This window comes from Hyaena hyaena, unplaced genomic scaffold (assembly GCF_003009895.1).
Source record: "Hyaena hyaena isolate Hyena2069 unplaced genomic scaffold, ASM300989v1 scaffold_58, whole genome shotgun sequence".
NCBI lineage: Eukaryota > Metazoa > Chordata > Mammalia > Carnivora > Hyaenidae > Hyaena > Hyaena hyaena.
Window position 1 is genome coordinate 302,274 of NW_024080689.1, and position 12,526 is coordinate 314,799.

General features: G+C 42.7%; 1 protein-coding gene across 2 annotated transcripts in view; it reads right to left on the reverse strand.

Moving 5' to 3' along the window:
* MAP2K4 (mitogen-activated protein kinase kinase 4) overlaps window positions 1-12,526 on the reverse strand; it is a 138,436-nt gene that overhangs the window by 18,407 nt on the left and 107,503 nt on the right. For both annotated transcript variants that reach the window (XM_039231583.1, XM_039231584.1), the window contains one exon: window positions 12,200-12,327. In XM_039231583.1, the coding sequence (XP_039087514.1) occupies window positions 12,200-12,327 (128 nt within the window). The remainder of the gene's footprint in view (window positions 1-12,199; window positions 12,328-12,526) is intronic.

Below are 12,526 nucleotides of genomic sequence, written 5' to 3' on the forward strand. Positions count from 1 at the left end.
ATATCGATCTAGAAGTAAATATGAGAAAAGTAAATACATACACACGTACAAGAAAGATCAATAAATATGAGGAGGGCCAAGGCAAAACTTATGTGCAGAATGGTACCTTGAGTACCATCTGAAATCAATTCAAATTAAAAAATGAGGCAGATTGTAATTTAGCTGGTTATAAAATTAACATATCCATCTAAATAGTGTCCCTATATATCAGCAATTGTTAGGAAAATGTATTACATGACATTTAAAATAGCAACAAGAAGCTGCCTTAGCACCCAAGAATATAGCAGGGAGCTAACTAAATAAAGACTGGGGTCTCGGGGTGCCTGGTGGGCTCAGTCAGTAGACCACACAAGTCTTGATCTCAGGGTTGTGAGTTCGAGCCCTATGTTGGGTATAGAGGTTGCTTAAAAATAAATATAACAAAAAAAGGGAAGGATGGTGGTCTCAAAGGGCTCACAATCTAGTCAGAGACACATATACAAAAACAAAGAATCCGGTGGTGATGAGGGTTATGAAGCAAAGTAGGGTCAAGGAGATGAGAGGAATAGGTCAGATGTGGTGGTCCAGGAAGGACTAGCTGCTAAGCACGCGACATCTGCTCCAAGACCTAAGTAAGCGAAAGTCAAAGTAAAGTAAGTGTAAATGAAAGAATGCCACGTTAAAATTATTCGCAGGGGAGAGAGTTCAAGGGAGACAGGAAAAGACCTCCAGGTAGGAACATTCTCCAGATGTAGGTGAACAGAGAGGTCAGTGTGGTGGCCAGAGTATGGCAAGCGAGGCAGAAGGTAACGTGAAAACGATTCTGAAAGACAGTGGAGGGCCAGATCAGGAAGAGCCTTCTAGGCCCATTATGAGGATTCGGGGATGAGTTTTATGCGGAGAGACAGCATAATCTGACAGTACTCGGAAAGGGTAACCAGCTGTTACGTTGGGTATAGACTATGTACTAGAGCAAGTTTAAGCAGGAAGACCATTCTAGAGACGAAAGCAATCAGGCAGGTCACAAATGCCAGTAGCTGGACCAAGGAACACTGGTGGTTTAAAATTTTTTTTAATGTTTTATTATTTTTTTGAGAGAGAAACAGAGTGCGAGTGGGAGAGGGGCAGAGAGACAGAGAGGGAGACACAGAATCCAAAGCAGGCTCCAGGCTCTGAGCTGTCAGCATAGCGTCCAATGCAGGGCTTGAACCCACGGACCTTGAGATCATGATCTGAGCCGAAGTCAGACACTTAACAGACTGAGAAACCCAGATGTCCCCACCTTGCTTTTTTTTTTTTTTTTTTTTTTTTTAAAGAACACTGGTCGTTTTAAAAAGAGAGTTCTATGCCTTTAAAAAGAGAGGATTCTATGCCTTGAAGGTAAAGCAGATAGTATTTGCTTATGGACAGGATGTAGAGTAAGAAGAGGAAGGAAATGAAACTCTGAAATCTGTGCCCTGAGCAACTGGTAAGAAGGGTAAGTATTTACTGAGATACAGACAAACTGAAGATGGGGAGGCAGCTCCCAGATTTTATAGGGAGCAGAGAGGTGATATGATGGGGTCAAGAGGCTGGGAATAGACTGAGTGTATGTGCAACTTCTGTGGGCTCTAAGAAGGGATAGAAAGTAGGAAACTGGGTAGGTGATTCTGGAGTTCCCAGGTGACGTGCGGTCAGGAAAGAGATGTGTGGGCACTCATCAGCCCGAGCATCTACGGAACAACAGAGATAGAAAGGATTAATCCCTAAAACTGGATGGACTAATTAAAAGAATTTCGGTAGTTAAAAGGAAAAAAAAGACTGAATACTCAGCCCTCGGATACACCAAAATAAAAGAGATCAGGAAGATGAGAAGACCCCAGAGACCCAGGAGAGAGGGGCCAGCCAGGAAGGTAGCCAAGTGCGCGTAATGTCACGGAAACCAGCGACAAAAGTCTTCAAGAACATAGCATTTCAAACATCCAGGAAAATTAAGGAAGGTCATGACTCCACTGACCATGGGCTTCAGCAACATCAAAGACGACGGCTGCTCTAATGACAGCAGTTAAAACGCAGTAGTGGGGGTAAAAGAACCCTTAAGACTGGGTACTGAAAGAATAAAAAGGAGAAAAAGCACAGACGGCGGGTATATACAAGTATTCCGAAGGGACAACAAAAAAAAATTTTCTTAAGTTTATTTATTTTTGAGATAGAGACAGAAAGGGACAGAGCATCCAAAGCAGACTCTGCGCTGATGGCAGAGAGCCCAAGGCGGGGCTTGAACTCATGAACTGTGAGATCATGACCTGAGCCGAAGTCAGACGCTTAACCAACTGAGCCACCCCGGGGTCTCCAGATGGACAACAAAATTTTAAAGACTTTATTAAGAAATGTGTGCAGCCTGTTAAGAAGGAAAAATTAACAAACATTAAGATAACTTGAGCAAATAGAGAGGAAGAGCATATTCTTTGCTGGGAGGACTAAAAAATATACACATGCAGTAACCAAAGGAATTTAAAAGTCTAATGAAATGCCAATAAAACTCCTGCTATTTTTAATAATGATACACTATTCAGGGCGCCTGGGTGGCTTAGTCGGTTAAGCGACCGACTTTCGCTTATGTCATGATCTCGCAGTTCGTGGGTTCGAGCCCCGCGTCGGGCTCTGTGCTGACTGCCAGCTCAGAGCCTGGAGCCTGTTTCAGTCTGTGACTCCCTCTCTCTCTGACCCTCCCCTGCTTCACGCGGTCTCTCTCTCTCTCTCTCCTAGAAATAAATAAAAATATTTAAAAAAAATGATACACTATTCATATGAAACATACAGAAAGAGGAGACAGCACAGTCCAGAAACAGCCCCCAATCCAAAGATTTAGTACAAGAGTACTGATTCTGAACCATGGACTTTGAATAATCAGATAATTAAAAATGCAATTTTTATTTAATGGGTGAAGGGGATTAACAATGCACCTGTCACAATGAGCGGTGAATAACGCATAGAACTGCTGAGTCACTATATTGTACGTCACCTTGCAATTGAAACTAACACCACTGTATGTTAATTATTCTTGAATTGAGAAAAATAAATAAAAAGTTTTTTAAAGATTCCTAACCGGTTAACCATTTGTGGGGAAAAAAGTTACACTCGTTCTCTTGATATTTCACCAATCCTGATTACATCAGGATTAAAAACCCGAAATTAAGGGCACCTGGCTGCCTCAGTGGAAGAGGCATGTGACTCTCTTCACCTTGGGGTTGCGATTTCAAGGCCCATGTTGAGGGGAGAGATTATTAAAAGAAGAAAATTAAAAAAAAAAAAAATTTTTTAACCTGAAATGTAAAAGAACAAAGGCCTAAACTTAGGTGCTCAGATGTGTGTCTACAACCGCTTCTGATCTCGGCACAAAGAAAACCTTTCAAGATATGCTAACAGCCAGAAACCGCAAAGGTAACACTGATAAGCGAACCGCATTGAAATTCTCTATTTCTGTAATTCAACCACAAAATATGTAGAGTTTAAAGACAAGCGACAATTTCTGGGAAAACATATGTAGCCTAATAAGAAAAGAATTAAAGTTCTCATTATGGAAGACTGGCATCCTATTTAAAAAAACTGGCAACAGATAATACATAAAAGTGGCCAAATAGAAGAAAAAAATGCAAAAGTATGTAACTTCCTCAATAATTTTAAAATACTTAAGAAAAATCCCATGAAATTTTTTAACAAATCCCACTCGGGCCTACCAACTCAGCAAAGATAAAACTGTAACATTCTAATGTGGAATGACACCTATTGAGAAAACACACCATTTTGATCATACATTGTTTCCCCAAAGGCCTTGAGAAGCATGACCCTTTTACACATAGACAAGGAAAGACAGAAAAGAGTTGTGTGAAGAAACAGCTTAAACAGCAGTATTTAGAATACTTTGCAGCAGTATTTAGAATAACAAAAAAATAGGGGCGCCTGGGTGGCTCAGTAGGCTAAGCGCCCGACTTCAACTCAGGTCATGATCTCACAAGTCTGTGAGTTCGAGCCTCCTGTCAGGCTCTGTGCTGACAGCTTAGAGCCTGGAACCCGTTTCAGATTCTATGTCTCCCTCTCTCTCTGACCCTCCCTGACTCGTGCTCTGTCTCCCTCAAAAATAAATAAACATTTTTAAAAATTTAGAAAAAAAATAATAAAAAACTAAAAAAATGCAAGTAGGCAAAAATAGAAAGTCAGTTAATTTCTGGTGGCTAAATTCATTATACACGAAGATGCATTGACCTGGAAACACGCCTGCAAATGTCTACAGAGCAGACAAAAAGAGGAAGCGCCATGGGAATTCATTTACATAAAACTGCAGCAGGATATATACCCACAAAACAGTTTTTTCCCTTTATGAATGAATGACGGGTAACTAATGCTCCACTTTACCAGTCTGTACTTTATTTTTACTATATTGAGTGCTCGCTTTGGCAGCACATATACTAGTTTTAATATACTGAACAAGGACATAATCTTTCAATAAGAAACACATTTACAAAACTATCAACAGTAGAGTTCTTCAAATGTGGAGCTATTTCATTGAACATTTTTAAAAAAACAGGCATAATGCGATGGGATTTCAAAGTCACCAGGAAGTGAAAATATCAAGCCACTGCAGATAAGCTGTTACATGTACAGACGGAAGAAGTGGCACATGAGCCTCCTTTGGGAATGCACATATATATATGCATCAAGGGAGAAACAAATCAGATCTGGACTCTTTCCCTGAATATTCCAAAATGTTTTGCTAGGCAAAAAATATTAGGCAACTGATGGAATGGGAGAAGATATCTGCAAGTGACATATCGAATAAAGGGTTAGTATCCAAAATCTATAAAGAACTTGCCAAACTGAACATCCAAAAAGCAGACGATCCAGGGAAGAAATGGGCAGAGGACATGAACAGACACTTTCCCAAAAAAAGACATTCAAATGGCTAACAGACACATGAAAAGATGCTCAACATCACTCCATCATCAGGGAAATGCAAATCAAAACCACAATGAGACACCAACTCACCCCTGTCAGAGTGGCTAAAATGAACAACTCAGGGAACAACAGATGTCGGTGAGAGTATGGAGAAAGGGGAACCCTCTTGCACTGTTGCTGGGAATGCAAACCGGTACAGCCGCTCTGAAGAACAGTATAGGGGGTCCTCAAAAAAATTAAAAATAGAACTACCATACGACCCAGGAATTGCACTACTAGGAATTTATCCAAAGGATATAAAAATGCTGATTTGAAGGGGCAAGTGCACCTCAATGTTTATAGCAGTGCTATCAAAAATAGGCAAATTATGGAAAGGGCCCAAATGTCCATCAATGGATGAAGGGATAAGGAAGATGTGGTGTATACATACAATGGAATACTACTCAGCAATGAAAACGAATAAAAATCTTGCCATTTGCAACAATGTGGATGGAACTGGCGAGTATTATGCTAAGCAAAGTCAGTCAGTCACAGAAAGAAAGACATATATTGTAGGATTTCCCTTATATGTGGAATTTAAAAAGCAAAACAGATAAACGTAGAGGAAGGGAAGGAAACATAAGATCAAAACAGAGAGGGAGGCAAACCATGAGACTCGTAAATACGGAGAACAAACCGAGCGTTGCTGGTGGGGTGTTGGGTGGGGAGAATGGGCTAAACGGGGGATGGGCATTAAGGAGGGCACTTGTTGGGATGAGCATTGGGTGTCATATGTAAGTGATGAATCACTGGGTTCTACTCCTAAAGTCAAGGCTACACTGTGTGTTAACTAACTTGAATTAAAAAAAAAAGCATCATTAAAATATTCAAAATTTGAGTAAAAAGCTCTTAGGAGAAAACCATCATGGAATTGACACCCAAGATTATGCAGAGGGGTGGGGGGCTGGGAGGGAGGAGCTGTTCCCTAACATTCAGAAATAAGCCTTCAAATCGCTAAAGAAAGGCAGAGCACTGATTACTCAACCACAAACCCACATGTTCAAAGAGGACTACAGAGTTGCCCAAGGACAGTAGCTTCCCAAGCTTGATTTCTGTGAAGTCACAATTCTCGGGGACTGTGTGCACCAGCCGCAGTCGCAGTACTGACTCAAGCGATGGCCGCCTTCCACTGGTTTTTAAACAGCTTTCCTGAGATCGGATCCATACACCACCCAACCCACCCATTTGAAGTGCTTAATTCAATGGCTTTTCTCATACTGCCAGAGCTGTGCGACCATGACCACAGTCACTTGCAGAACCTTCCTCCCGCCCCGCACTTTCGGCCATCGCCACCTCACTGTACCGCCACTGCCCTCCACGCTACACATATTCATCTGCTTTCTATCACCCCAGGTTTCCCTATTCTGGATTTACACAGAAATGCAGCCATATAGCGTGTTATCTTTGGTATCTGGCTTCTGCCACTTAGCGTAATGTCTTCAAGGTGTATCCATCTCGTAGCCCGTGTGGGTAATGTCATTTTGGTTTGAGGCTGAGTAATGGTCCACTGTACCCCCGTGTGCCCGCTCACCCACTGACACGCGTCTGGGTTATGTCTACCGCTGGGCGTTATACGTTCACGTAGTTATGTGCTATGAACATTCATGTGCAAGTTTCTGGGTGGACAAGCGCTGTCACTGCTGTCGGGAAATAGAGTCCCGGTGACTGGAGCCCTATTGTAGCTTCTACACTGAAATGCTGCGGGACCTGCCAGGACCTTCTTCCAAAGTGGCCGTATCATGTTCTCTCCCACCAACAGTGCGTGTTGGCTCCAATGTCTCCACACCTTCCACAACACTAATTAGTACCTGACTTGTGGATTCGGGCCGTGCTAGTCGGTGTGAGGTGGGACCTCACTGTGGCTTGAGGTCTCCAATTTTTAAACCAAGAAGAGCTGGGATGTAATGGATTGACAAAGCTGGCAAAGCAAGAGCTAACGACCCTGAAGAGCATTTATTTTTTTTTCCAACTGAAAAGCCTAAGTGACACAGTAACATCCTTAACAACACTCCTGAATAAATGGTCTTCCACAGACTAGAATCTCTTGTAGTTATTAACAGGCACGCCACACAATAAAGTGGGTTCCACTGACAAATATCTGCGGAATGCTAGATTTGGGAAGGATGTTTCTTCATTGAGGTTTTTCTCAGTACTTTTTAAAAAATTTTTTAACATTTTTATTATTGAGAGATAGAGACAGAACATGAGCAAGGGAGGGGCAGATAGAGACAGGGAGACACACCATCTGAAGCAGGCTCCAGGCTCTGAGCTGTTAGCACAGAACCCGATACGGGGCTCGAACTCATAAACTGCAATATCATAACCTGAGCCAAAGTCAGGCACTTAACCGACTGAACCATCAGGCGCCCCCATTATACAGACTTTAAAACAAGACTTTAGGGGAAAAAAAATCACTAAAGAAACAGTTACATCTCACAGTAATGAACAAAAGAAACCATGAGGAGAGGGGAAGAACATGGGTTCCAGAATCACCGCGTTGTAATATTCAAAATGTCCAGTTTTTCACATCCACAAAAATACAAAGCATGCCAAGAAAATGGAAAGTATAACCCATTCACTGGAGAAATGAACAGAATCTGAACCTGAGGAAACAGAGGCGATGAACTTATAAGACAAACTCAGAGAACCAAGATGGAATGGAAAAATTCCCAGAAGCACACAAATCGCCCAAACTGACGCAAATTAGAAAATCTGAAAAGACTTGTAACAAGCAAAGAGAAAGGGTCTGTAATAAAAGCCTCTTAACAAAAATAAGTCTTCTAGGAACTGGCAAATAATTTCTTTACCAGACATTTTGAAAACCTGAATGATCTTCCAAAGGGAAAAAACTGAATACCACTGTTTCAGTCTTATACATGAGTGGAAAATGGAAATTATATCCTGGAGAAAAAACATTTTTAAAACACGGAGACAGAGAGAGAGACAGGATATGAATGAATATGTATCACCAAATTTGTTGAACAAGGATCAGAGGGAGACACAAACACCAACAATTTCCTGGTGCTGGTGAGATAGAAGTTGATTGGATTTCCATGCCTAATAGGCTATTTTAAGAAAGACAAATGAAACTGGTGCAGCCCCTCTGGAAAACAGTGTGGAGGTTCCTCAAAAAATTAACAATAGAACTCCCCTAGGACCCGGCAATAGCACTGCTAGGAATTTACCCAAGACATACAAGAGTGCTGATGCATAGGAGCACATGTACCCAAATGTTCATAGCAGCACTCTCCACAATAGCCAAATCATGGAAAGAGCCTAAGTGTCCATCAACAGACGAATGGATCAAGAAGATGTGGTTTATCTATACCATGGAATACTACATGGCAATGAGAAAGAATGACATCTGGCCATGTGTAGCAACATGGATGGACCTTGGGGGTGTTATGCTGAGCGAAATAAGCCAGGCAGAGAAGGACAAATACCATATGTTTGCACGTATAGGAGGATTAGGAGGAACTTAACTGAGGAACAAGGGGGAGAAGAAGGGGGGAAATGGTGGGGGAAAGGGAGAGAGGCAAGCCATGAGAGACTCTTGAATGCTGAGCACTGAGGACTGATGGGTGTGGGGGGGCAGGGGGGAGATGGGCATGGAGGAGGGCACTTGTGGGGGTGAGCCCTGGGTGTTATATGGAAACCAACTTGACAATAAACTATTTGTAAAAAAAAAAAAAAAAAAAAAGAAAGACAAATGAATTGAAACATTTCAGCAAGCACCACTATAAAATGAGCCGTGATTTCTGCTACCAATTAAGACTAAGTATCTTATGAACTAATATAGATGGGCTTTTATCACAGAATGAGAGGTGCCAGAGGAAATAAGATAGGGAAGCAGATGTGACTTTTGAGAAGTCTCTTCGTGGTGGAGAAGAGCAGACGGGAAGCATGAGAGGCCAGTGGGTGAAAGCATCCTTCAAAAATGAAGAGTATCAATTACACATTTGGCGTGGGAGACCAAAGGAAAAAGCTTAAGAAAATGAGCTTCTGTTTTACCAATGTTTCAATTGCTTAGAAGGGGGAAAAAGCGTGTCTATGAGCATCTCAACTAATAAGATAACCTAACATGATGTGCTCTGTGATGGGATGTGACACGGAAGACACAGCATCAGCGACATGTGCATGATAAAAAAACTTACAGCCTGAAACTATGAGGAACCGATAATCAGACAAATCCAGAATGTGGGACGTTGCTGGGAAATCTGTACATGAAGTACATAGTAGGTGATACCATGAACTTTTTAAAAAAAATTTTTTTTAATGTTTTTATTTATTTCTGAGAGGGAGAGACGGTGTGAGCAGGGGAGGGTCAGAGAGAGAGGGAGACACAGAGTCCGAAGCAGGCTCCAGGCTCTGAGCTGGCAGTCAGCACAGAGCCCGACGCGGGGCTCGAACCCACGAACCTTGAGATCATGCCCTGAGCTGAAGCCGGACATTCAACCAACTGAGCCACCCAGGCGTCCCTGAAATTCTTGCTAATCATTTTAGGTTTGTGTTTTGGGTGTGGTGATGACACTGTGGTTACATAGAAGAATGTGTTTTTTCTCAGCAGACACACGCAGAAGTGCTTAGAATGAAATTTATCGGCCACTTACTCTCAAATGCTCAGGAACACATACATACAAATGTAACCGTATCTATATATGTGCACATATAGATGAGGAAACTTGGAGGCTGCAAAATTTAACTACTGGTTAATGGAAAAGCTGTGTTTCAAATCTACATTTTATACACTTTTGATGTTAAATAATCTAAAAAGATGGGCCACCTAGTGGCTCGGTTGAGCATCCAGCTTTGGCTCAGGTCACGATCTCACAGTTTGTGGGTTTGAGCCCCACGTCGGGCTTGCTGCTGTCTGCCTGTCAGCACAGAGCCCACTTGGGATCCTCTGCCCCCCTCTGTCTGCCCCTTACCCACTGTGCTCTCCCCAAAATAAACAAATACTTTTAAAAAATTTAAAAAAAATCTAAAAAAGAAATCACAATTCTTATAAAGATAAAATAATAAATCTTAAATAAAAAGACAAGATATGGGTGCCTAGGTGGCTTAGTCAGTTGAGCATCTGACGTCGGCTCAGGTCATGATCCTGCATTTCATGGGTTTGAGCCCCGTGTCGGGCTCTGTGCTGACAGCTCAGAGCCTAGAGCCTGCTTCAGATTCTTGTCTCCCTCTCTCTCTTGTTACTCCCCTGTTCATGCTCTAATCTCTGTCTCTCAAAAATAAATCAATATTAAAAAGAGTGAGAGAGAGAGAGAGAAGATACATTTCTGATACCTCCTGTGAAGAGGCATCAAAGAAGAATCAAGCTGTAATAAAATTCATGTGGTCCACACTCTTGCCCATCTACAGGATTCGCAAGACTCAAATGGACAGAAGCATTTCATTTAGTCCAGGAAGGATTAAGGGCAGAGAAGTTTATGATCTGCCTGCTGACTCGAGAGCTGAAGAAGCTTAGCAGGAAATGAAAAGTGCTGCCCCTCCTGGGCCTGTGAACCTTATTGCTAATCAAAAACTCAAAGTCTCTTTCTTTCTTAAAAAGTCACCTGAGGACAAACATTCAGCCCCCGCTGTACTCCAATGACCTTGCTAAAACCTGCATAAATCAAACAGAATTCGTCGTCAGTGTCACACAGCAAAGGTACTTAGGCACCTTAGTGCTATGACAAGCCCTAAAACGAAGGCGACTGCTTCTAGGTAATTCTCAGGGCATCATCACTAAATGTGTAAATCACATGAATTCGCAAATGCTCTGTGTTTAATATGCTTTATTTCTTGCTTTTGAAATTGTTCCATTTATCCCTAATTATATGATGAATGCAAGATCTTCCAAATGTCCCCAATAATCTGCCTGCCCAGCCAACATCCACAGAGCCCAAACTGCAAATGAAGATCTCTTTTTGTACGCACACACGCGCACACATGCACACACACACAAAGTCCATAAAGACTGTGGCCAAAGCTGCTGAATGGAATGATCCAATACTCTGCACACCCTACATGTCACCACTTACGAGCAGTGTGATGGTCCCCAAGGAATCACGGCCACATTAAAGAAGACACCAACAGGGGCGCCTGGGTGACTCAGTCATTAAGCGTCCGACTTCGGCTCAGGTCATGATCGCACAGTCTGTGGGTTCGAGCCCCGCATAGGGCTCTGCGCTAACAGCCACATCAGAGCCTGGAGCCTGTTTCACATTCTGTGTCTCCCTCTCTCTCTGACTCCCCCCCCACCCCCCCACTGCTCACGCTGTCCGTCTGTCTCTCTCAGAAATAAATAAAACATTACAAAAAAATAATAAAAAAAGAAGACACCAACACTTAGGGGAAGTGCTTCCAATATAGACACTACATTTGCAATCAAATTTGGATGAAAATCCAGCCTGTATGAACAGTAAATCCATATATACAGGGGTAAAGTGAGTGTGAATCATGTAGACAGCTAGTGTAAGTCTGTCTCCATGAAGGACTAGTGGAAGTCGTGTCCGTGGATGGCTAGTTTAAGTCCATGTCCATGGACGGCTAGCATAAGCCTGTGTCCGTGGATGACTAGCATTAAGTCTGTGTCCATGGATGGCTAGTGTAAGTCAGTGTTGGTGGACGGCTAGCAAAAGTCCATGTCCGTGGACAGCTGGTGTAAGTCTGTATCCATGGACAGCCAGGGCAAGTCTGTCTCCATGGACAGCCAGTGAAAGTCTGTCTCCGAGGGGAAACAGGCTCTATCTAAGCTGTCAAATACCCAAGACTTGTACCCTTGAATTTGTCAGCATGCTTCATCTACCTCCAAAGAAGGGACCCACACTATCCAGAACCCAGCCTCAGATTCCTTCAGACACTGTGAGCTCTACTAGGAACTCCGGGAATGCCAGTCTCCATTCTTCTCCAGCTGGAAGAAATGCATCCCTGAGTGGCTCAGGACACATTCTCCACTGTTAACGGATGATGTGGACCCATGACCCCTAGTATCCCTGGTCCTATAATGTTATCTACGACAGTCAAGAGAGCATATGGGGTGCCTTCTGAGAACCACTGGGGCATCAATGGAATAAAGGAAGACAAGGACATAGTTTCATGGAGAAGCTAGAACCTTAGGTTTGGCTTTTAGGGGAGAGGAGAATAGTCCAGCATGGTAAAACTGCTGACCAGAGGCAGACCCCTGAGAAGGAGAGCACCAAGGGGCAGGGGCTCTCGGCACAAAGACTATCAAGCAGGGCGATCTGGCCTTCGCACTTACTGCCATGTATGGCCTACACCCGGCATCTCTTGTCTTGGCAATGGAGTCCACCAGCTGTCCACTGATGCCAAAGTCACAGAGCTTAATATTTCCACTCCTGTCCAGAAGAATATTGGAAGGTTTGATATCTGTAAGAGAGAGAGAGAGATCATTCCATGTACAAATGATCGGTTATATGAGCTATATGCTAAAGCGCATTAAAATTACTGAAAAACCTTAGATAATCCAAGTTTCAAAAGTCAGGTGTTTAAGAGGAGGAAAGTGAGGAAAGAATGCTCTGAATGCCGATGCTTAAAACTTCAGGATCAAAATGTTTCACAATAAAAG